Raw genomic sequence first — 26,372 nt, 5'->3', positions numbered from 1 at the left:
CTGCAGCAAGGGCATGGAGGGAGGTCTCAGCACTATATGAAAAGCAGTAGTAAAGAGGAAGAAAAACTTGGGTATCAGCCATGAGGAAGAGACAGCTTTTGCTGTTTGGGAGCAGAGACTTCCTTAAATAATCCTCAGTCATTTGTTGTTTAAGTGGAGGCTGCAAAGCACCTAAGGGATTGAGTGTTCCTTGTAGGAAATGTTGTGGTGCTAGATGAAGACTGTTGTGTAATCCTCACACAGAACTGGGGCTCTTCTTTGCTGGCAAGGACTGGCAAAGTTGAAGAAAGGGACTTAGAACAGCAGCTCTGTGTGAGGTATGCCACCATATGCCATGAAATTACGTTGATTTTTTTGTGGTGTGGGTGGATGGACTGTACAGAAGAATGAATCTCTGCATTTGTTCACTTGCAGAAATACTTAAACCTTTTGGTGTATTGTTTCTAAGCCATCAGAATTTGAGTCTGCGCTTTTGATTTTGAATGCTTCTTTCACTACGTTGATGGTTGAGGAGGGTGTAGGTACAGCATGCTTATACCTGAGAATTACAGGAAAAGAGGCAGAGGTTATGGCTTTCAGTATTCAATGTCAGGGTGGATGGGCCTCTGAGCACCCTTATTCAGCTGTAGGTGTCCCTGGTCACTGCAGGGAAGCTGAGCTAGATGGCTGTTAAGGTCCCTTCCAACTCAAATGATTATGATTCTATGAATGTGAAATAGCATTGACTTCAAATTGAAAGAGAGAAGCCTCCAGTTGCAGGCCTCCTTGACCTGTAATTGCAGAATTTGATTTGCGTTTACCTGCTAGTTAGGTGCTTCTTGCCAGAGAGGGGTTAGTAGAAAATGGATGTGTGAACTTGTGACTGCAGGTGTTAGTACTGTGCTTGAGGGCCAGAGGAGGTATGAGCAAGAACCAAAAGGGGATTTTGGACTTCAGTTTCTGTTATTCTTGGCAGACCAGGCACAGGTGCAGATCTTTATTCTATAGTTTATAAGAGAATAATGTGCAATTGGACATACTCCTGACCAACACCTACCCAGATGACCACCTGTTATATCCAGCAGCTAATCCTTGTTTTAAAACATATATCCTTAGAAACAGTGAGCATGCACTTTACAGGATTTCTGCTAACAGAAGCCTCACCTCATCCTGTCCCTTCAGCAAAAATGTCAACAGAAAAGGAAGCTTTGAGGAACATCAGCATCTTAGAAATGCAGGAGGAAAGGGGGAGAGTGTGTAGATCCAGGGGGAGGTCAGAGTGAGCCCAGCAGCAGCCTGGGGAAGGATGGAAACTTGGAGAAGGGAACAAATGAAAACAGGACACAAATCCCACTGTCAGCCTGAGGCATTGTGAAGCAGGAACGCAGATGAACGAATAGCATATCAGTAACAGAGGAAAGCATGCAGGGAGGCTGACTCCCAGTTTCATAACTCAGGGAACGTATTATCTCTGGCTTAGTGAGCAGGCAGTTTAGAAAGGAAGAACTGCTGTTGTTGAGCAGTAGTCAAAATTCACAGCCCTTGTTTGAGTGGGAACTTTTCCAGTTACTTGTCACTGAGTAAATACACTCCTTTCCATCATATAATGAAATCATTAACCAGCTTTACACAGAAACAGGATCTTTTTTTTACTCTTTAAGAAAATCAGTATTTAAATAGACAACAGCATGTAGGATGAGATAGGGGGCCAAGTCTACAGAGCAAAAACGCACTCAGAAACTTTCTTACCCCCTATGTAATTAAAACATTAAGTAAGAGGAAGAACACAGCTAGCAAATGTGAGCTTGTGGAATCTGCAGCTATAAATGTCTGTGGTTACAGAAGGGGAAGCTATTATTTCTGTTCTGATAATGCCCAGAAGCCTCTGTAGGAATACTTAGTGGAAAGTGCTTGGTACTTTACAAACAGAAGGCTGTGTTTTGCAGTGGTTGTTCCCATGTTGCTAATTTAAATTTACCTTGCAGGTGCCTCCTGCATAATTACATGCAAATTTAAGGAAGTCATGTGTGGGCCTGATTTTTATACACCAATAAAATTTATTGACTTTGTCTTCCATCCCACTACTTAATCTCATCACTATGGCTTTTTTTTTTTTTTTATTATTATTTTATGTGAGCACATAATGAAGTTCTTTGGAAATCCCTATTGTATTAAATCACTATTGCTACTTGGTCCAGAACAAGAGATGCAAGCTACTTCTTTTTATGAGTTGAAGTGTATTCTTACAGTAATTAAATCCTGCAGGGTCTTTTGGCATTTATTTGTTTATTTGTTCCAAGAAACATGGAAAAGATGAACTCAAGTATATTTGTGTTCATATGTATTAGGTGATTCTATAATCTTGAAGTGCATTAAATTGCAGGATGGTGAGGGAGTTGGAAGGAAGGGGAAGCTTGCTCTTGAGTTACCCAGCCAGGAATGCTTTGGTTTCCAGGTTTATCAGCTGGGAACCTTCTCCAATGCAGAGTTGGTATTTAGAGTGATGGGGATGGCTAGTGGGAAGTGTTGCCTGCTTGGCAAGCTCAGGCTTTTTACCTTCCTGAATTCAGGGCGCAACAGAATAAAGAGTGAGTCTGTATTTGAGGAGACAAACTTTGGCTCCAGAGACGTGTCCTGCCTGTCCTGAAAAGCTATGGAGGAGCATGTGATGCTCTTCTCTGCAGTCCTTCTCTCCATGACCTGTTCCTGCTGCATTTGTGCCAGGCTGCTATGCAGCTCGTCACTGACAATGGGGAAAGTTGGAGGCCAGGTGCTCACCAGTTCTGCTTGCAACTCAGAGTAGCTGGGAGGAGGTTGCAGGAGCGATGCTGTGTTGCTGATGGACTGCTACTTCAAGGTTCTGCTCTGACTGCAAGATGTTTAGCTCTGAATTGTGTTTCTGGATTTGTCTGCAATTACAGCTCTCCAAAGGCCTTCCCTGGGGCACAGGGGTTGGTAAGCATGTGCATCAGCCAGGAGATAACAGGCAGTACGAGTGGTTAAATCCACCTTTTCGTATGGATGATTGCTTTCTTGTTTTTCACACTTTATTGTTGAAGAAATGCTCTGGTTTCTTAAAAGTGAGAAGTTGTGGGTTTATAAGAGTTATTAGGAAGCAGCTTGAGTGCTATGAGATGTGTGTCATGCGTCCCGCGTGAGCTAAGAGGATTAGGGATGCTGGTGTGTGTGATGTACAGAAGTCATTCATCAAAGCTGCCAGCCGTGTGGCTATTCTTAGTTGAGATGTTCAGGCACCCTGCAGTGTGACCTGTATGTCACTTCTAAGGGGAGGTGGTAGAGCAAGGATGGAAAAAGAGAATCTGACAGAGAGACAGGTGTAAGAGAACAACTGCTGTGTGCATCCTCCTAACTGTTCTAAGAAAATAGACCTTCATTTGCCCCTAAACCTAATTCACCCGCTCTTTGTTGGCAAGGCACATGGTTTGTAAGTGCTTGTCCCGACACTTTGGAGGGTTTGGGGTTGGAATGTGGGGAATTAAAAGGGGTAACCTTGCAAATTTAAAAGCAGTGTGTAAGTGAAGATGTGTTATGATGCTCACTGATGGAGATGGTGTAGTCCTTAAACAAGAGTCCCAGTGACTGTAGCATTGACTTACTCTTTTAGTCTCCAAAGTGATGAGACTTCCTTTGCTTCCCTGTTTGGGGCCTGCACAGCAGGGAAAACTAGTTTGAGCAGCTTGTGAAGTTACCTAGGGATGCATGTGCACACTACTACGGAGACCAGTGAAATCCCAGGGAAGCCAATGTAGAAGAAGAGCCTGAATATCATTCCCATGTAGCCCCTGGCACTAAGCTCCTGGGCCAGCTTCTAGTTTTTAAGTCCTAGCTGGGCTGACTGCAGCAGGAGCCCCAGCTCCATGCATTGTGACTCGGATGCAGAGTCATGCTGTGGCCTTGTCACCCTTTCCCAAGTGGATGTCAAGGCAGGAGCTTCCTTCTGTGCATGGGAAGCAGCATCTGATGCTTTATGGACAACAGGCCTGTCCCGGCAGTTCTTTTCCAGAAAGTAGCTATAGCTGCTGGGGCACAGTTTTATAGCCCCAGTTCTGTAGCTATATTAGCACATATGGGATGCAGATGAATCACTGAAATGAAGGTCTTTGCATGAAAAGATTGTCTCTAATGCTTTGCTGAGCTGTCTGGATTTCCAGTTGGTATTATTTTTTATTGCTTTTTTATTATTTTTTTTATTATTATTTTTTCTTTTTTACACTTGGTCCTTTAAAAAAAAATTTTTTTTTTGACAAAGCAGAAAAAAATTTCCTCCTGAGAATTGCTCAAAATCAAATGGTCAGTTTTCTAGGGCCATATGTGTGTTTTGTGTGTTAGTGCTGGATTTGACGTGGAGACTTTCAGCGTCTCATTAGCTTATTGACTTTTAATTACAGAAAATAGATTAAATATCTTGATGATTTTAATGGAAAACATACTGGGCTATTTTCCCTTCTTCAAAAACAAAATTTCTCCCCTTACAAAGGGAGGGTTCTGACACCAAATAATCCTAATGCTGGAAGTTACTGACAGTGAGCAAGTAGCTTGTGGGTGATGAATGCTGTTTGTGGACGTGCACTTGAACTGGCCAAAAGCCCTGGAGAGAAAGATGTGAAGGCAGATTGCATCAGCAAGAGTTCCTAGCTCAGGTTCCTCCCATGGGGCTATCCCAGAACAGCCTTCTTGGTTTTAGCTCTGGGGATCACTCTGCTAGTAACGGAAGTTGTGCTGACATAAATCTATCCATGCTACTCTGTGAAGTTATCTCGGGCAAATACTAACAGCTGTGCCTACAGCCAGATGTGTACAGCCTATATTACAGATGATGAATGAAGCCACCATGTTAATGGTTGTCTCCAACCTGCTGGGTATGCGCAGTGTCAGCTGGACTGCCAGGAGCAGCCAATCTGCTCTGATGTTTGAGGATGGTAAAACATATTAATAGAATTAACACAAAACTGCAAGTGCAAGGGAAGCTGCTGAAGAGGGAATTCCTGAGAAAGGAACAAGTGTGTTCAGTCCCACAGCCAAATGAATAATGAGCTGTGTGAGCTGGCACTGTATGGTACTGTTTTAGAACGTGTCTGCTGATTTAAGGGGTTTTTGTTGATGTTGTTTTTAATGATTTTAGCTATAAAACCTTGTACCAGTGTTTGGGAAGTTCTGTTGAGTTCTGATAATGCTGGCTGGTAGATTATAAGATCTCACCATGGAAATGAAGTATATAATTATGAGTTTCAGCTCTGCCTGCAGTGGGCTTTTTAGCCTCTCATTCACTTGCTGCAGCTTGAAGGCTCTAAAAGATGGTAAACAAATACTTTCAATTAAACATGTGGAATTTTTTTTCACTGTGGTGTAAATCCCCAACAAGCTGCACTTCATGGAAGGTTGCCACAACATTTCACACGTGCTTATTTTCAGCCCAATGCTGCTGATGGAACTGTCAGTGGGTAGGGCACAAGACCTGGCTGCTTGGACCCCTGAAGATGCCCATGAAGATTTACCTGTTTTTATGTGGTGTCTGATCCCACATGTTAACCTGCTGAATTACAGCCAAAATCCTTTACTCTTGGCTTGTCCCACTGGTATTATTCTGGGCCTTCTGGGGCTACCCTCCCAGCTGGCACACAGCACCATCACAAGGAGCAGGTGACCATCTTGTGCTGGATAGGAACAAGGGAACTACACTAGGTTGATGTGCCAGACTTAGCTCTCAAGGTTCCTGCTATCCTGCAGATATCCTGCAGAGATTTTCACTGGGGGTTTGTTTGCTACTTTTAATAAACTGAATGAAATACATGCAGCATAATGTGCTGCATTACAGACTTGAATGCTTTGCTGCCCAGTTCCTGCAGGAGGACAGTGTCTGGTCTAAACTGCAAAAGAGAATTGTTATATGCACTCACTTCAAGCTTCCTTGACAGGCTTGTCATGAGGCTGTCAGACTGGCGGTGGTTTGAAGATGATCTGATGCACATTTCTTACAGACCATTAAGAACAGAGTTAATACAAAAACTGATTTTTCCAGTAGGCTGGATAAGCTCCAGTGCTTCCAAAGCTTAGGTGAGGGAGCATAGAGTGAAACCAGTCTTGAAAAAAATTATTTTGGGAAATAATTAGACATTGTTTTTAGTTATATAAGTATCTATTTTCCCCCCAGTTCTTTTTTTTGCTCTGTATTCTTTGAGAAAGCTGGAAAAATTGTTTAGACTGTCTGCTATATTTCATCCATTGACATTTGTTATGAAAGCATCACGATTTATTTTTTTTGACAAATGTTTATTTTCTGACAGAAATCTTCTATCAGCATTTTTTGATTTTTCTAAATAAGACATCAAAATCTTGTTGTGTACTTTGGGAAAGGGAGCTTCCCAGGCATACAAAACAGTCTTTTCTTGCTTGGATTTAGGATGACGGAATTAATTGGGTTTTCAAACCTTGTTCTTTGAAAGCAGCGCCGTATGTCAGAAGAGAAAATACTTCACAGTTGCCAGAAACTAAGAGATTCAGGTTACATTTCCTTCTTAGATATATACCTGTATATAATGCACCTTAATGTTCATACTTGGGTCTGTCAAGGCAATGAGATATTTTATGATGAACCTCAGTGACAGGGAGAGTCACTCAACAGCTTCCATGGGCAGCCTGTTCCAGGGCCTCACCACGCTTTCTGAGGGGAAGTTGTTCCTAATATCCAAACTGAACATCCCCTGGTGCAACTTGAGGCCATTCCCTCTAGTCCTATAGCTAGTTATGCAGGAGAAAAGGCCACCCTCACCTTGCATCAACCTCTTTTTCTTTTCTTGTTGAGAGCAATAAGATCTCCCCTGAGCCTTTCTCATCTCCAGACTGAACAATGTCAGTTCCCTCGACTGATCCCTGTAAGACTTGCTCTCCAGATCCTTCACAGCTTCATTGCCCTTCTCTGGACTCTCTCCATGGCCTCATGGTCTTTCTTATAGCAAGGGGCTTGAAACTGAGCGCAGTACTTGAGGTGCAGCCTCACCAGAGCCAAGTACAAGGGAATAATCATGTTCCTGCTCCTGCTGGCAGCACTATTTCTGATACAAGCTAGGAGTGCACAAGCAGTGCACTGTTGAGGCAGGGCTCCAGTCTCCAATCCAGTTGCGCCTCCAGGTTGTATCACAAATGGCATTCCCTGCTCAGCGTCTCCATTTACTTAGAGTCTGTTCTGATGATTTAAATAGTGATTTCCCTGCTGGTTGGCTTTGGCAGTGAAGTTAGTTTTGTGTGCAAAACAGAAAATGGAACCAATCTGGTCAAAATTGGATTGCATGACAGCAATGACTTGCAAGGTGACTGCTGCTGATTGCATGTGCCAGTTCTCCCTGGTAGTCAAGGTGAGAAGGAAGGAGGAAAGTGCGTTTACATGTTGGATTGTAACATGGGTAGATTGTGTAATTGCCGTTGAAGTGTTCTTGCCCATAGCAGGGGTTTGGAACTGGATGATGTTAAGGGATAATGTTAATGTTTCCACCCCAAACCATTCTATGGTTCTAAGTCAGTGTAGAAGTGCTTAAAAAGTTCAAATGCAATATTTAGGTTTCTTACACAGTTTGCTCTGTATGTGGGATATATTTGTGAACTTAGATAGAGTATCATATTTAAATAATGTATCTTAAAGTAGTCATTAGCTATGCAAAACCCAATTCATGTTAAAAATTCAGTTTTCTCCTTACAGAAACTCAGTGTCACTCTTGCTTTAATACATATCAGTAAATTATGAATCGAATGTTCTCACTTTGCCAATAAAGGCTTTTTTAAAAGACAATAAAATTATGCCGTGGCTTTCAGAATTATTTTTAGTCAACAATTAGGTTGATGATTGAGTCAGAAAGTGATTCAGCTTGTTTCTAGAGCTGTGTGGGTTCTGCGAGGCAAACAGGTTACCAGTCTTGTACATTCATTTCTAAGAGAGCAGACAGGAGATGTGTGCAGGTGGAGCAGATCTGCTGGGTAAGAAATAAAGCATCCTATCCAGTTTACCTGGCAATTTGCCATAATCACTTTTCAAGGTAAACTTGTGCAACTTCTGAAGATTTAATAATGTACAGAGTTACTTTTTTTTGTACTTCTGTCTGTGCTTGACTTCCTAAAATTGGGGTCCAGCACAGACATGTTGTCTGTATGCACCTGCCTCAAGACCAGCATATTTTACATCATAAGACCTACTGATTTATGAATGCATGTTGGTTGCTGTAGGCAAGATTTGAAATGTTACCATCCAATCCCACCTTCTGCTTCTTAAAACTTAAAAGCTACCTTCATGTACTACCTGGGAGGATTGCATGGGCACTGGAGGTGAATTCGGACAGCTACTCAAGGCCTTGTATATAACTGGGAATCCACAGTGTGTTGTTATCAGAAAGCTTTATCTCCTGTAGGATATGAAAACTTGATTAAGTTGTGGGGAGGGAGGAAGTGATGTACTATAAGTCATTCATGCACAATCATTTGTAGAGCATTTTATGTCAACTATAACAGTCTAGTGTGTGCTAGCAGAATATAAATCTCCTGATCAAAAGAAAATAACTCTATTATATAATATACTTTACTATTGCAGTAGCAGTTTAGGTTAAACAAGTATATTTATCCTATCCCCACGGTTTCCAGTTGATAATGAAAACTTTTTATCATTTAAGCTGAAATTTTCTGCTGTGTCTTTATTATGCCATGATTTGTGGGGAGTTCTTTTAGTCTTGTTCTTTCAGCTGAAGTATTTAATTTAGTTTCCCAATCTTGCAAATAAAAATTGGAAAGAAATCTTTAAATATGTTTATTTCCCTATTGTACTTGGGGAAAAAAAACCCACTTTGTTATGTTTTTGTTTTTGTTTTTTTTTCTTTTTCTTTTTCTTTTTCTTTTTCTTTTTCTTTTTCTTTTTCTTTTTCTTTTTCTTTTTCTTTTTCTTTTTCTTTTTCTTTTTTTTTCTTTTTCTTTTTCTTTTTCTTTTTCTTTTTCTTTTTCTTTTTCTTTTTCTTTTTCTTTTTTTTTTTTTTTTTTTTTTTCTTTTTCTTTTTCTTTTTCTTTTTCTTTTTCTTTTCATTCCCTTCAACCTGAAGGTTTTGGTGTCATTTCTGCTCTGCTTCTAGTAGGCTGAGATCATCAGCTTGTAGCCAAACATTTAGACATTAACTAGCTTTTGAGAGCAAGTTCAACCACAGAGTTTGTGTGGTTCCTATGCAGTTCCGAACCATGCAATATTTCTGTAATCCATAACTGTTGCTGTAACTAAGAATGTAAACTGAGATACAGGTGTACAGAAGAGTGCGACCTAACCAACACATTAGTGTATCTCCGAAGCTCTAGAGGACAGAATGGCAAATATTTTGCTCTGGATTCAGCTGATGCTGAGACCCAAGGAGCCATGCAGTACAAGGAAGACTCTTTTGTATTAAGTAGAATCTGTGTGCTCTCTGCTTTTGATCAGAAAGAGCGCTGTTCAGGCTGTCTTAAGCTTATCAGTTAAACTAAGGCACAGTATTTACTGAATCCAGCTATTAATGTCATGGTCATAAATACCATATATCTTTTGCACAGGGATGTAGAGCTGCTCTTTGTGTTGCCCTGTGCTTAGGTTTGCCCGTGCTGCCCCTCTCAGATGCATTGATTTTATGTCTGGCAGTTGCTCAGCTTTCTTAAGAGAACAGGAAACATCCCTATCCCTATAGCCATTACCTGGTGACTCAAGCACTGCCATTGTGGGGCATGAAAAACACTACTTTTAAAATTGAGCTTAATTAACTTATGGAAAGGATTACAGGAGAGAGGGCTGTAAGGATTGGTGTCTGCATCCCTGGTGTTGCAAGCTTGATGGTCCTAATTCGGCTTAATGTAATCTAGTGTCTGACTGGATAACCTCGTTACGTTGTTACAGGGCTGCCAACCCTTACTGCCTCCTTCCCACCCCGCTACTTAAGGAATAAAATAAATTCTTGAAACTTGCAGCAAAAGTGCAAGATCATTTAAGAGCTGGAGTAATTACCACACGGGACTGCACAGCTTATTGCATTATGTGAGGAAGGTGCCCCAGGATGCGTACTGTAATGCTTAGTAGTATTCCATGTGTCATGGAATGGTGAAACCAGCCACCTAGAGAAAGGCAATGAATATAGGGGTGAAGATTCCTGAAAGCTGTCAGTGGACGTTCTTCTAAAGGAATTAGCTGTCATGCCATCAGTTTGGCCTTGTTCTCCAAGTGTCCTGTCTGAATAGCCATTGCTTTACCTATCATGGTTGTATTTACACAAATTCATTTTCTTATGGTGTCCAAACCAGCATATTGACCTGAAGTAGTCATGACTGAGCTCTGTGGATTTCCATTACAACTGAGGGTAGGGAGTTAATTCACATCACTCTATGGTAATTCTTATCAAGCACTCAGGTTAGTCCTGCTTTAAACTGCTGATGTTGGCTGAACATGCCTTGTGAGCTTGCCTTCCCTTTCTGCTTTTCTTCTAGGTCCAACACGAAAAATGCCCTTGACTGCCAGTGCCATGGACTTTTTTCAACTCTTTGTCCCTGACAATGTACTAAAGAACATGGTGGTACAAACCAACATGTATGCCAAGAAGTACCAGGAGAGATTTGGTAGTGACGATACCTGGATTGACGTCACCTTGACAGAAATGAAGGCTTTCCTAGGCTATATGATATCGACCAGCATCCACCACTGTGAGTCTGTTCTCAGCATATGGAGCAGCGGCTTCTATAGCAACAAGAGCATTGCACTTATCATGACACAATCAAGGTTTGAGAAGATCCTGAAGTACTTCCACATTGTGGCCTTCCGCTCAAGCCAGACAACGCATGGACTCTACAAAATCCAGCCTTTCCTGGACTCTCTGCAGAATGGCTTTGACTCTGCTTTTAGACCTTCACAAGCCCAGGTAAGAGTTAATCTCTTTGTGAGGAACATAACCTACGTTCTCTGGGTTGTGTTGCTGTGTCTGAAAAGGCAAAGTTTGGCTGCCTGTGGAAAGAGCTAGGAATTCATGCTCTTAGGGACTGCTAGGAGTGACCAGCCCTGACCTCTCTAGTAAGTGCTTGCCATATGGTCCAGGCCCTCTTGGGAAGTAGCAGCAGTACAGCTATCTCCCCTCAAGTGGGCAAAGAGAAAACAAGCAGAGGATTGGTGTCTTTGCTTACTGCTGCTGTCAGCTGCCCTCAGCGATGCTGCCTGTGCCTTGTCCTGGTCCTGTATTTTGATGATAGGTGATGCTCCCGAGGAAGAATTTATTGCTGTGTATGTTTCCAACCAAAGTGTCAGCGAACTGGAAATATTTCTAGACTACCAGAAATAAAGTAAACAGGTCTCTAATGAATATTCATTTCTAGATATTAGCATGAGCACAGTAGAAAGCCATTTTGGAAGGAGACTGCTCTGGAGACTGGGCAAACAATGTAAGGAGCTGAAGATAGAAACTTATGGAGCTAGAAGTTGTCTGACTGCAGCATATAGTTGAAAAATGAAGAATAGTTGAATATAGTTGAATGAGAATGAAGAATATATAGACATAGATACATCATAGCAATGGAACTATGTCTAAAAATATGATTAGGAGTGACCAGGGAGTAATCAAATGCTTTTTTTTTCTATTTTACAGAAAATAAAAACCATATCTCTATAATCCAAGATAACTCAACTGCCTGAAAAGCAATAAATGTAGAGAAGGGAAGCAGAAGTGGTTTTGCTAAGCCATGCTAGCAAGGTGCATTTCCATTAAGACAAAACAAGCAGTTAGAGACATGGTATTGTTGGGATGAAACTCTCATTAAGATATGAAATCTAATCCTTATGGGCACTAACTTCAATGGGCATAAGATAAAGGATTCAGAAATGTGATCACAGTGTCTAATTGCAAATGCTTATAATGGTGCTGTGGGACATGGTGAGAGTGCAAATCCATTAAGGGATAAAATTTGATTTGCATGTATATCCTTTCTCCCTTCCCCTCTCCCAGACAAGGTTTGAGAACTGAATTGATGAGTCTCGTTTGCAGCGATAAAACCTCTACATTTCCACAAGCAAAATATGTGCTTGTATTAGGCTTGGTAAGGAGATGCTACTTTAAGAAGAAAGGAAGAAAGAATTCTCTTCCCTCCCTTCCACTTCTGTGCCCCCTTTTCAGTGTTTACGTCAGTGATTTCTATACAGCGTGTGTCGGTGTTATTGAGTGGAACAAAAAGCACTAAAATACCACGTCAAAAATAACTCAGAGGAAGAAAAAGGTTTTGAATTTGTTGTTAAAAATAGTCTGGTGTAGCTTCAGTAGCCTACTGGGGGATGTTCCAGGCCTCCTTCCAGAAGGAGCCTTGTTCCGGATGCCCTCTGTGGTGTTGTAAGGAGGAACTGCGCACACCCTGTCTCAAGAGATGTGGACCCCATCTGCTCAGAACTGCAGTAGAGGCCCTGGAAATTAGATCCTGAGTGCAGATTAGCAGACAGCAATAACCATCAATCCCAGAATGACAGACTCACTGAAATAATTCAGCTTCACAAAAACAAAGGGAAAATGCAAGGGGAAGGGCCATGCAGATGGGCTTTTGGACATGCTGCCTCTGAAAGTGTTTTGTCAAGAGGTGCCCGGATTTCTGTAGTCAGTAATACATGGATTCTCAAATTCAAAATGCATCTATAGCTTTAAGGGACACCTGTGTTTTAAACATGAGACTTTTGGTATCCAGATGGTTTGTGCCAGGGCTCTAGGCCCTGTTCTCAGGCTTTAGGCTATTGTCATCAAGCAGAGGGATGGCTTGGGCTCCATGCTGCTTAATGCACTGAGGCTGTTTGTGCTTCTGGGTTGTGTTTTTACTGACTTTCTTCTGCTAGCAGTGTGAGTTGGGAAGATGCCATGCTTAACACACTCCTGCAGACATCATTGGCAGTCTTGGTGTCAGGCAGGCAGTGTGGCATCCGCCATCATTGTTATTTCTTCTGTAGCTTTGATCTTCTCATTTTGGAGGGATAGAAATGACACTTGAAATGGAGTTTTTATCTCAGAAAATATTTTGTTGTTTGGTTTTTTTCTAACAGACAACCCTCCAAAAAATGTGCATGCAAAAATGACACTGAGCTTTTTATGAAAGGAAACTGAGAGGAGAGAAATATCTATGCCAATATACCAAAACAAAGAAAAACATCTAGTGAGTTATAATTATTTTGCTAAATATACTGAGCAAACAGAAGGAAATAATTACTTTCTAGCCTATGAATGCACTGAAAGTCCAGAACATTTTAATTGTATATCAGCAGTGCAAGCTTCAGTTTTGGAAATTAAAGAAACAGTGTTCTGACCTAGATTGTAGAAGAATGATGGGAATAATCTGTGCATCCTATCCCTCTCTGATAATTCATGTATAAATCACTGCTGCCTGTACCTGAACAACAAGAGGTGAAGTTAGGGGTTCAATTCCTGGAACTGGTATCATCTCCTTGCTGCTTTGCAGCTAGGCTATAAAGTGAAAACCTGAGAACAGAGAAGATGCCCAGAGCGAGCTTGGATAGTATACTGCAACAAATTCAAGGGTACTCACCTACCAAGGGTATAGGCTGAATTCCAGAAAGCAGAGGAGCTTGGAAAAATAACATTGCTGCTCAAATATCCTTCTGTGCCTGCTGAGTATTTATATGCCTGTCAGCGGGATGTGGCTAGACAAGATTGCTGTCTCCTGACCGGCATGGGAGAGGTCAGGAGCACAACTCTGTGCACTCTCCTTATCCCTCTCCTTGGCATCTTGGAACCAGACGCTTCTGCATCCACCCAGTGAAACCAGCTGGGAGCAGTTAAGCACATTTGTGCCACTGACTGAAATCCTTACTCCAGGCAGTAATGAGCTCCCTGGCAAAAACAGATGCAACTCTAACCTCATGCTCCAGAGGCAGTGCCACTCTGATTTGGCTGGTTACTCAGGGGTTTGTTGATTTTCATTCTTGGTGGTAGGTCCCTTCCAACCTTGTGATTTCTATGATAGAATTCTATGATTCTATTTAGTTAAAAGCCATTCCCACTTATCACTATCAGACCATGTGAAAAGTCTGTTCCCCTCCTTGCAAACTCCCCTCCGGTACTGAAAGGATGCAATGACATGTCTATGTCTCAGTGTACCCATTTAGAAAAGATCCTTTGTGCATAATGATCCTGGTTGCAGACCAGGACTGCTCTGTTTTAGGGGTTCTGTGTGCATAGCACAGTGATCCTAAATGTCCAGATGATGTCAGCCAAGACATGGAGCAAGACAAAAACAGTTGAAGTAGCAATTAGAATATTAGATAGCAAGGTAAACTTCTGATATAGATCTTGGCCAGTTGATTCTCTGGTGAAGCCAGAATTTAGGGAGAGTTTGATAGCAGAAATTGATGAAGCTTTTTAGCTATTTTTAAATGACCTCCTGGCAATGGAGTGCTTTAAGAAGTGATTTTTATTTGTTTATATTGAGAAAGTCGAATGAAGACTGTGCAAACAGGCAGAACATTTTGAGAAGATCTTGAAATCGTGGCTTCACTGGAGGTGGCAGTTAACATGTAAACAGAGGCAAAGAAGATCAGTAAAATATGGAAAGGTTGAACAGGACTTGGAAAGTGAGTGATGTTTTCTGTAATACCAAAGAAAGAGAGCCATTAGAGAGAAATACAGAGAAGAGAGACTGCCTAGTGTGACGGCCTTGCAGAATGGCTTCCCAGCAGGAATCATTAGAGCAGGATTGCCTTATGTTGAGGCCAAACTGTTGCTCTGGCCTTGTATGAAGTGGGTGAGTTGAAAAAACTATGCATTGCAGAACTTCTACTAAGAAAGCATGGGAAAAAATGGAGGCATTGCCTAACTCAGAGCATCATGCAAGGGGTTGGAGGTGAAGACTGGCGTTCACATGCACAGGCCAGCAAGATCTACTGCAGGAGAAGGGGGATGGCTGCTAAGACCAAAAAAGAAGATAGCAAGGAGTTATCTTAAGGGGAAGGAGGTGATCTCAAATGTAGCATAACAAAACTAGAACTGACAGATATCCAAGCAGAGATGTCAGATGCTAGCAGAGGATTTACTTTAGACGTGGGGAGCTCTAGAGCAAAGAAGCAGGAATGCAAGGTACTGATGCAGAAGCAATAGCTGAATCTGTATATACAGGTGCAGTTCCCCAGGGGACTTTGTTCACAGCTGGATGGTACGAACCAAAAGTCAGAGTCAAGGCAAGCTGAGGCAGTTCCTCCAGGGGACAGACTGAAGAGACAGCCTGTGGTAGGGGACAGCTATGGAGATAAGGGAAGATGACCTATAAAGGACATATCCAAGGCTGTAAGAGTCCAATAAGTCTGACAACAGTAGAGTTAGTGGCTCTTTGATTACAGGCTATTTGGGCTGTGGTAAGCAGCCCTGTGGAGTGGAAGGAACTTATGGAGAGGAAAATGAAAAGTGAAATCTCAGCAAGTAGACCTGGCAATGATGAAGATGGCTATAAACAAAATAAAAAAAAAACAATGGATAGCTGAAAGGGAGTGAAACAGCAAGATGAGAAGCTCCTTAACAAAATAGGATTTGAGAGAAGAAAATGGGAGACATTTCTGTGAAGAAATCCACAAGATATCTTGCATCAATAGAAGCCAGAGTAGGAAGAAGATAGAGCTTGGAGAGTGAGTCAAAGATGATGAAAAGGCTGCCAGGAACGTGTGTGGGAGTCAATTAAGCTTGAAAGTAGATTTTATCTAGGAAGATGAGAAACAGGAAAGAGTATGTCATGGGGGCAGCAAGCCTGCTTTTGGAAAAGCGGGCATTGCAGAGACAGCAAGAATGTGGAAAAGGAATGGGGAATTATTACTTTGTGTGAAGATCTGGCAAAGCATGGTTTGAGTTGGAGGAGGGAAGATAAACTAATAGGGTTGACCAAGGGCAACAGAAATAACTTTGTCTCAAAAGGGAAGTATTCCAGTGCCAGAAGCAATAAGCTGACCCCTTTGAAAGAGAGGTGGGGATCAGGATGTAAATAGAATGCAGTAGAGTGCTATGAGGAGAACTGACGCTGTCATGCAGGGGGGAAGCCTGTCTCGTGTCAGAGGAAGCAAAATGTCTTCAAATGACCCTTAAAGGAGCCTGTTCTTTCTGCTGCTTGCCATCCCACAGAATCAGATATAACAGCAGTCAAACCACACACCTGGCAGATAAGAGGGGCTTTCCAGAAGCTGACAGATTTCTACCAATGTATCCAACCTCATCCCAATGCATGCAGTCCTCCTCTCTGCTCAGAAGAGACAGAGAGCCAAACAAAAGGAATAAGGACATGGATAACATTTGCAAAACACTGTCTGAATTCCTTGAGGTGAAAGTATGAAACATCCCAGGTGGCATTCAGGAAGGAAGAGCGATATTTCTTGTGGATCATGAGAGAGGAATGGGATTTTGCTCCAGTGAGGTAATGGGGAAGCTGAAGCTTTAAAAACAAATATCTTTGTCTGCAACACTCCTTGCTTGCATCTGCATTTTGGTGTACAATTTGAACATTTCACAAGAGTGATTTCAGATGGTCCTGTGAATGTTTTATGAGCCGTTAAGAAGTGGAGTGTGTATAAATGAAAGTGTGCCACTGCTGCGCAGAGAGGGCTCGGATGCCTATTTTGGGCTGCCAGAGTAATGTTCAACAAGCATCTTGCATTCAAAAGGGCAGCAGCTGCTCATCAGTGGTGCTTAACTGCTTATGTACCACTTCTGCACAGATTTAATTCCCAGATTTAATGCAGCATTCTGCTCGTTTTCACCACCAGATGAACACAAGTGTTCATGAAAGAAACACGTGCACATATGGAAAGGGCCCATCTAAGGGTAACAGCCTCTGCCTTGTGGATGTTTGTATCCAGGTCCTATCTCTGTGTGGTGATGGTTACTGGGAAAAATGAAAAATGGGCTCCTTTGGGCATAACACAAAGATGAGCAGTACGTATCTGACTTATTTTACATCAGTCTTTGAGATAATATGAATTATGTTCTTCTGGGATGCTTTCCCCTATAGTACTAGGTAGGGAGCCTCCAGTGCTATGATTTAGATACAGTTGTCTGCTTTCCTCAGCTGAGACCTTTCAGCAGCTTCAGAATATGTCTTGGAAGTGCCTTGATAGGCAGTTCATATACTGCATAGTCAGGAATGTATATGTAGCTACCCTTGAGCTGCAAGGAAGTAACAGTACTTTTCTATAGGTGGGCTCCATAGCGTAAAACTTAATCACTGTAGTACAGAATTAATGGCAAGAAATGCAGTAAAACAGCTGTAAGTGAGAGGACGTGGAATGCAAAAATGGCTTCACTTTCACCACTTTTCATTGCTACCTCCAGTCTATCCTGTCTTTTTCTTTTCCTCTCTGTAGTCTTTTACGTATCCATCACTGTCAAATTTTTCAGCTCCTGAGGCAAGAGAGCCTTCCCTGAAGCTGCTGCAATCAGGAAAAATATTTTCTATCTCTTCACCACATCCACAAGAGGCAGCAAATACCTTTTTCTCCCTTTACTTTTGTCACTCTTTGCTGTGTGCTTTCTATTTGCTGTAAGCAAGGAGAATACCTTACAACAAATTGCAGGAGGTGTTTGGTTGGAACAAGTTCTGCCAAACAAGATTAAGCTTGGAGAAGTACGGCACTGACAGTTCCCCAACAAACGTTGACACTGTTTTCTGTTTCCTTTTTTTTAAACCTTCTTTTCTGTCTAATTGCAGGTTCTACATGAGCCTCTGATTGATGAGGATCCTGTTTTCATTGCCACGTGCACAGAGAGGGAGCTGCGTAAGAGGAAAAAGAGGAAATTCAGCCTCTGGGTTCGGCAGTGCTCATCCACTGGTTTCATTTGTCAGGTGGGTTTCACCTCTGCAAATCTTTTGATTTGGTTCCTAGCTAGCCCTCAAATGCACTGCAAGACCAGAGGTGACAGATGCTTCTATCCATAGCCATGCCATGGGCTACAGTCAGAGTATAGCAGAGCTTCTTGTTCTCAGATACTTGGTCCCATGGAGGGTGACGACAAGTTCCTGATGCTCTGATTGCTTGATGATTTAACTGAGGGTTCCTGTCTGTAACGCGATCTGACTGGCTGCCAGCCCTAAGCTAATTAAATTGAAAAGGAACTAAAGGCTCTGTCTGTTTGTACATCCTAAGTTTTATGAAAGGTCTAGGTACTGTGACTCTTGTCCTTTTTAATGGACCAGCTTCCTCTTCACATTAATACTGTCTGTGATAGCCAGCCATGCCTGAAAGACTAAGTCAGGATGATATAAAGATGTCTATTTTTTCCATGATAAACTTATTAAAAGGGTTTCCTTTTACATCTCTTTTTATACCTCTACTTCTCAACCAAAGAAATTAAATCACATGTGACCTCAAGATGAAATATGAGCTTCAGTGGAAGATGTGGTAAGGGATTTGTATTCAGCACTGCAAAGCACTGGGGACAGCTTCTCAGATTTTTAGATTCCTCAGTTGCTGGTGTGTTTTTAAGCACTCATCAAAATCTGCCCACTTATTTTGATATCTAGAGGTGAGGGGGCAGGTAGTTTCTGATATTTCTTTTTCCCAAGTGCTTCTGGTGTCCTGCATGCTCCAGGGCGGCTATGCTGAGGTGCTAATAGAGCTTACACACAGACTGCTCAGATTTGAATGCATGTCAGTGCTGTAGAGCCTGTGAATCACTACAACTGTTTGAGTAGCAGTGTAGGAGAGGAGAAATCTATCTGGGAACAGATGTTTGAGCTTCCAGCAGCGTTCTTCAGGAGGAAAATGTGGATAATACATCTTCTGTCCAGGTTTTAAAACAATTATTTTGTCCAACACAAAATAGGTTAATGCTGTGAAGCATCCTTGGAAATTTCCACTCTCAAGTCTTTCAGAAAGTCATTTGCTCTACAGAGGTAATGTCCTTAATCTCCAAAGTGAACTCCACCTGTCCCAGACACAGCTTATCACCATGGAATGTAATGGTGAATGCAGTGTTGAACAGTGAGCACAAAATTTGCTGATCTCTCTTGCCGTGTTTTCCACAGCCAATCACTACAGAACAAATAAGTCTTCAGATACGCCAGAGATATCGGATGCTGAGCTGTAATTACGTTGCATCTCCCTTCCTGTCCTTTGAGAGAGTAAATTAATAAAATGCCATTGAAACAGAGTAGATGCTCAGCATCACCCTAATCCTCTTGCTCCATTAATGAAATAGATACTTACGCTTCACTTGCATCCAAATGACGTCCAGGATTTTCTTAACAGCCTCCTATTTTCATTCCATGATTTGGCTCCGATTATCACAGTGATAAAATGATTGGGTGAGAGAGACCTTAGAGAAGTATGAAAAAGAATACTCAGGAACATGAACATTCCTTCTAAAAGGGAAATATCTGGTCTGAGGAGGAGGAAGGTCTTCAACTGGTATACACTTAAAATACTGTGTTCAGTTACATATCTCTATTACAAAAGGTCATAAGGCATCTAAAGTGCTTGTTTGGTGGTTGGATTTTTTGCTATGTTAAAAAGAGCTTTTTATTTGTTTAAAATATTGAGAGAATTAATCTAATCAAGAAGATAATCCAGTCAGTGTTTAAGGACTGACTGGTTTGTCATTTGTCTGCTGTCAAAAAATTTGAACCCACTTGGAAATATGTAGACATCTTTTAATGCTCTGGATGAATTTCTCCCCTCATCCTTTCTTCAGAGTGACATCAGGAGTCATGTTATTTGGGATAAAATATAACACCAAATACTTTATATATTAGGTTAACTCAATTTCAGAAGTCTGAAAAATGCATAGCTATGAATTGGTGAGGCAGCCCTGGCAGAAGAGGGAGCTGAATGTATGACTATTTCTTGGGGGTGAAAACAATCTCAAGAGGTTCATGACACTCCTGGCCAAGGTCTTCTAAACCTAAGTGATTAGTGATAAAAACCTCCATTAAGGAAAATCTAGTTGTTCCCACAATCTGATTTTCCTACTGTGTAAAGAGTGAGTTTGTTTTTCTTAATGTAAAATTGGTATCACTGCTTTGAAGACACATACTTAAGCTACTCATTCTCTCTTGAGAATGCTATGCTTGGTAGCAGTAGCTCTTGTGTTATGTTTTTCAGGACAACTCAGGTAGATCCAATACACGCATATATACTGAAGGGTCAAATTGCTTTCTTTCTCTACATATCACTATGATACTGGCAGACCGATATTTTGATATCCCAGTTCCAATTTAAATGTCTGCAGTAGCTAAGGAGTGTTTTCCTTTTCAGTGTATTTGCTGAGTAAGTCTTCATCTTTAAACCAAAGCTGTAGATGTGTCAGCTTTTCTTCTTCTCTCAAGAAGTCTGGAACACTTATTTGTAAAAGACATTTGTAATTTGACTGGTGGGTCTCTCTTATATATGTGTAGCAATAGAGCTTATAAAAAACTGATGAGAGTTCCCAGATATTCAGGGTCAGTCATTTTGTGCTGACACATCATGTTTTCTTTGTCCTAAAGTCATAGAATCATTAAGGTTGGAAAAGACAACTAAGATTAAGTCCAGCTGTCAACCCATCCCCACTGTGTGCACTAACCATGTCCCTCAGTGATACATCCACAATTTTTTTGAGCACCTCCAGGAAATGTGACTTCACCTGAGCCGGTGGAATCCACAGCGCTCCCTGGGCAGCCTGTTCCAAGGTCCCACCACTCTTTTCTGAGAAGAAATTTTCCCAAATATCCAGTTCCTGCTTGTGTGTGTGTGGCACATAAGGAACAGACAAGAGTATTTTCTGGTCTTGTAGATGGAGAAGGAAGCATTAGCAGCTGGTGCCTTAAAGAGAACACCATAGAGCTGGGCTGGGTAAAGTATTGTGTTAGAGCCTATTCCAAGTACCACAGACTCATGGCACAAGGACAACTGAAAAGGCAGTCTCCAGCCTAGAGCATCATCAATCAATGAAATGAAGGCAATATGTAGACAGTAGAGAGCACTGCAAAGGGTTGGTTGGGCAATATTAATCTCTGTGATAGGTGGTAATGGAATTAGCTCATCAACCTAATTATTTACTTAGAAAACCATGTTATTAAGAGAAAAGGTGAGAAGAGATGACATTTTGGATGTGTGTTTCTTGTTCCTTGTGATGAAATTTGTTCTCTGAGACTATTCTGGGCGATCTTCTCTTCCCGTATTCCATCCTGCCTCCACTCTACAGGTTCTGCACTTGGTTCTGTTCGCTGGCAAAAAGTTCCAGAAGTAATGCATTTCATTTTCACTAATAGTGCTGTGAAGCATCTTTCTCAGATTTATGAAGTTCTTTAGAACCTTTAGGGGCTGAACTTAAGTTTCCACCTTCCTCTGTTCATCCCAAGGAAGGGATGAATCAGAGCAGATTCAGAAAAAGAACTGTGTGCATCTCTGCTGCTCAAGTCTTCCCACATTGCAGTATTTAATGAGTGTACACCAGTCTGGGCTGGCCCCTGCTTGAGACATAAGAAATGACTCCCCAAAGAGCTGCACTGTGCTGCCTGAAGGTGCTCGACAGACCAGTGGCAGGGCTGGGAATAAACCTCAGCTCTCCTGACTCAGGCTGCAGTGCCACATCTGTTGCCTTTTGCTGCTTTTTCTACTTCAGCATGTCATTAGTTCTTTACTGCATTGTTCAGTTGCAGCAGAAAAATGAAAACAAAGCAAATATCGCAGTTTTTAAATATATGCAGTAGTTCATTCTTGATGCCAAATAGGGAGGGTACAGTTACTAGAGTATTTCCTAGCCCTGCTGATTTCACGGGGTAAGAACTCCCAGAATTTAGGGGAACTGAGAAGGTACTTCCAAACAATTTACTATTTTGCAACATATTACATAAGTGAATTCAGTCTCTGTTAAGCTATAATTGTTTTTACCCATTTCCTTTTGAAAGGGAAAAGCAGAGAGTAAATATGCCTGGGATTAATGCCGTTCTCAAGGTCAGAATTGTGGGAGCATTAGCCATCTGTGCATTTGTTTAGCAAAGCTGCCCAGAAATGTTGGTGTTTCAGCCTATTTAAGTTATGTTTTGAGATTAGCCTGAGCCAAGGGGTTTCTTTAAACAGCACCCTGATAATTTCTCTGTCTCTAAAATAGTTGTATCTAATGTGCACAGATGTAGTGGCTGCTTTGAACAGGTTCTGAAGGTCAGGCTTTGTCTGGGAGGGAATCCCAAGAAATCTGATCGCCTTCATTTACCAGTCACTCTTGGCTGGAAAATCCTATCTGCTTTCTCCCTTTGGCTCCCACCAGGCTCTGTCTTTTTAATGCATGTGATTCTGTGTTGTCAGCATCTGAGAATCCCAGATCTCAATTAGAAGTCTCTAATCCTCTTACTCTGCAGTGTTATGCACGAAGGTAGTTCTGCAGATGTGTGGTGGGTCAGCCCCATTTATTTCTCTGGAGCTCAAAAGCTTACTGTCCTTCTGTATGAATGGGAAAAACAAACATTTAAATATGACCTAATGCAAAGATTCCCCCCAGTGTTGGTCTATGGTCACAGTGTCAGTTTTCCACTGGGAGGGAATGTCGTTAAGTAGTTCCAGTCTGTAGTGCTTGGGGATTTAACAATACTGTTCACAACTAGCAGGTCAGTGCTGTAGTCTTCTTTCTGCAGCTGTACTCAGTCACTGCAACTCTGCCTCAGAAAGGAGGATAAAAACTATGGGGCTTCCCACAGTTAATAGTATTGCCACAGGAAGTTCCCTGACACATCCTACCCCATGTGCCAGGACTGTAGGCAGAACAGAAAGATAATCTCTCCCTTGGCAAGTTCAACATCTAAGCACAAGGTGGAGGTGTAAGCCACCCTCAGCTCATCAGATTTGTTTAGGTGCCTTTCAGTTGCCCAGAATCTGTAGGCAAGGTACACACAATGTTAATTGCTGGCTAATACAGGTTGTAGGCAGCTCGGGCTAACGTGCTGCTTGGCAGTGACAGCACCCAGTAAGTCCACAGACATCAGCCTTGTTGCTCCTTGGAAATGAGTTGGGTCCTCTGTGGAACTGTTTTGTCATCTTCTGGGTTTTTTTCTTAAGATTTTATGCTTTTTATGTAAATATTTCCTCCTTGAGCCACTAAATATTATCCCCTTAATGGTTACAAGGTGTTAGAGTGTTTTTACTTAAAACCATTGAAAAGTTCCATTATCAGTAAGAGCACCATCAATACACCAGCAACCAACAGCTGCTGAGGAAGATCTAGAACTAAGAGCTGGCTGGTAAGAGGGCATTAAAGAAGAGGAGAACATGGACTGTAGAGTTTGTGGTGGGATTGGAGGGGAGGATCTCCTAGCGGTGATGAAAACAGTAACAGCTAGAGGTAGGTTTAGGATAAGTTGGGAAGACAGAGTGAGGCAGGATCTAGAGGGCAGTGCAAGTGAGTATTTGGCTGGAAAAAGCTACAGATAAATGAAGTTATCTTTTCAATAGCAATTTAGGATCCAACGAGTCTAACAGTACCATTTGCTCTCTTGCATTTATAAGTGTTATCTGTAAACTTGCCTTCTGTTTTATCACTGTTTACTGTCTACGCTTTATTAGATAATGTAGCCTTCAAAATCTTCCTCCTGTGTATTACTACTCACCTCCCTTTTCTTCCAAATGTCACCCTTTTTCATTTGAGAATTGTACCCTGAGGTGCTTTAGTTATATATGAATGCAAAGTATTTGGGATGTGCTATTCAATCTGCTATCTGAGCTATGAATATTAACAGCATACTCAACATTTTAGTTTCCAGGGCACTTTAAAGTGTACAGCCAAGTGTAAGATTCTGTCCCTAACTATTGGCTTTTACCTTGTTTCTAGCAAGACCTTATGAACCTTCCATGTGACTTTTCCATAGAGTAAACTGTCAACAGAAAGGATGGAAAGCCTTGGTGGCTTGTAGCATGGGTGTCTGCTCTGAGATCTTCCATTCTCTGGTGGTGCTTTTTGTGGCAAACTTCTTCTGTAGCCAAACATTTTATGTTTCTGAATGACAGGTGCTTGATTTGCCTCTTATCCGACAACATGTGGAATCTCCTGCTAAGAAATGTGATGTGTTCTCTGTCTGCCTTTGTGTAGATAAGTGGATTCTTCAAGAAAACAGTTTGTGGTGTCTTTCTTGTTCTGTAAGAGCTAAGCACGGTCTTAACACTCTGTCACTCTGTCATCGAAGTATATTAAGCGATACCTACTTTTGCCTCTGTGATCCAGAATAAGTTGTAGTGGATGGGAAGATGAGCCAGTGGCTGTGAAGGCTTTTAGGACTGTTAGGATGGTGCATGGACACTGAAGACAGAAGAGAGGAGGTTTTGAGGGATGAGTTAAAGGGTGTGAGAAGGCAGAGCTGGCATTGTGCACATGGGATTAAGGTATACTGGATTAAGAAGTATCTGGTGCAGCAGATAAAATGATGGCAGAACTTAAAGTCTTCCAATAAAGAGAACTGAAGGATGGCTAGAGAAAGCTCCTTTTCTGTTCTATCATCACAGCAGGATAAAGAACTTAAGCCTGTATTTGTCCTTAAGAGAAATGACGTTATATCTGTAGAAATTATCCCATTTGCTGTTGTAGACTGACTGGATCGCTATCAACTAGAAGGAGCTGCACAGTAAATGTGATCTCTGCAGACATTTGAGAAATATTGCTTTGACTGTCACCTGCAGAAGCAGAGGGTGTTACTGCCAACATCTCCATCTGCTGTCCAGCAGCAGTTGTCAAGCCTGTACTTCTGATGATGCTTTCCTGCTAAAGCACATCAAGAGGCACAAAGCTCTGATGCTGTCCCAAGGCAAACCAGCAGCTCTAGTGAATGGTTTAACAAACATTTTGGGGGCAGCTTCTGACTGTGCCTGTGAAGGTCTTGCAATCAATTTTGGGCAATTCTGTGTTTTGTCAGCAGAGTACTAACTGTTAAATAACACAAGTAATTAATTACAGAAGGTGAGGGGAATGCTTTGGGCTTCAGTGGTAAGGGTCAGCGTGATTTAAGGTAGAATAGAATAAGCTGGATGGGAAGATGAGAAGAAGAAAAATAAAGGCCATATGGAATCCTAGATACTTGGAAGGATATTTGAAGGTATGCCTTTGCCAGTTGTCTGTACCCAGCCACAGCTTCACAGCAGCCTTAATGCCTTCCAACATTATGCTGCTGTCACCCATCCTCCCAGTAGAGCTGAACACAGCAAAGCTTTGAATGATGATTCTCCAAAACAAGAAAAATTGCACCTGGAACAAAGGCTGTGCTTGTGTACACAAAGAAATGCCCGAGGAGAAAAAAGGAGTACGCATTTTGACATTGGAGGGGGAGGGAATGTTCAGCAGTAAATTTGGATGTTTGGGAAAAGGCCATTACAAGGACCCTTGAGACAGATGGGAGTGCCAAGGGAGGGTGCCAGATGTTAGCTCTGCTTATAGAACATATGGAATATGTATCATCCAGGTATGAAAATGGTGAGTGGGGGCTCTTCAGGGAAGCTGCTTGCAAACCCAAACCAGCCCATAATGAGGGATCAGTTGGGGCACCTACCGGTGCCAGCAGATTGTCTCATCCCTTGGCATGGGCCTCTGCAGGGAACACAATGTGTGCATGGAGTTGCAGAGTCTCTTGGGTGGTTTGGACTTCCTGCAGTAGGGCAGGAAAAGTGCAGGGCATTTTCCTAGGCTTAGAGGTGCCTGCTTTGTTTTCACTTTGTTTTCAGCTCATCTGCTAACTCAAGGTCAGAACTAGTCTCTTTACAACTTTTTTGTGTCCTCTTCACCTCCTTGTCTGTAGATTTTTAAGGGCTATTTGTGCAGTCACACTACTAACCTAATCTTAATTTTGATGCCAATAATCATGCACAACCTTTGCTGTAAATTTGGAGCAATCTGCCCTTTGTATGCGTTCCACTGTTAAGTTGCTCTCTTGAGTCCTATTTAATAATCTAAATAACTTACTGTAATTAACTAGTCCTGAGTGCTTAGCATTGAGGAAAGCACAAATTTGACAGCTTTCAGAAGTGAATGGAGGATGGTGAGAGAATCTATGAACATTTCTGCCTTTGTCCTCATCTAAGAACTATTTTTATCAAAAGAAGGTTTATTTATACTTATTTATATGTAAATAATGTGTAGTTAAGGCTTTCTTTTAAGATATGCTTTACACTTTCGTAATTAGTGTGTGTTTATCCTGGCACTGCTCTGTTCTTTAACACACTGTTTACTTCAAAATGTATTGTTTCACAAAGGTTTCATACATAACATGCTCCTCCAGGGTCTATTTCATGATGAATAAATAGCTAGGGAATATTACGTTAATATGTCTGGTGCTAGGAGATACTGAAATCTTCTGGAATTCCTAAAAGATGTCAGGGGGAAGTTCTTCACAGAGAGTGTGGTGAGGTGCTGGAACAGGCTGCC

General features: G+C 41.7%; 1 protein-coding gene across 1 annotated transcript in view; it reads left to right on the top strand.

The window, feature by feature from the left end:
* The window catches only part of PGBD5 (piggyBac transposable element derived 5), a 54,795-nt gene that overhangs the window by 14,819 nt on the left and 13,604 nt on the right, over nt 1-26,372 (top strand). The window contains exons 2-3 of the mRNA XM_015857913.3: nt 10,474-10,901; nt 17,704-17,838. Coding sequence (XP_015713399.2) covers nt 10,474-10,901; nt 17,704-17,838 — 563 coding nt within the window. The remainder of the gene's footprint in view (nt 1-10,473; nt 10,902-17,703; nt 17,839-26,372) is intronic.

The sequence above is a fragment of the Coturnix japonica genome, chromosome 3 (genome assembly GCF_054131305.1).
Source record: "Coturnix japonica strain WE chromosome 3, WE-NBRP24, whole genome shotgun sequence".
Taxonomy (NCBI): domain Eukaryota; kingdom Metazoa; phylum Chordata; class Aves; order Galliformes; family Phasianidae; genus Coturnix; species Coturnix japonica.
Note: the sequence above shows the minus strand (reverse complement) of the source record. Positions and strands in the feature narration are given on the sequence as shown.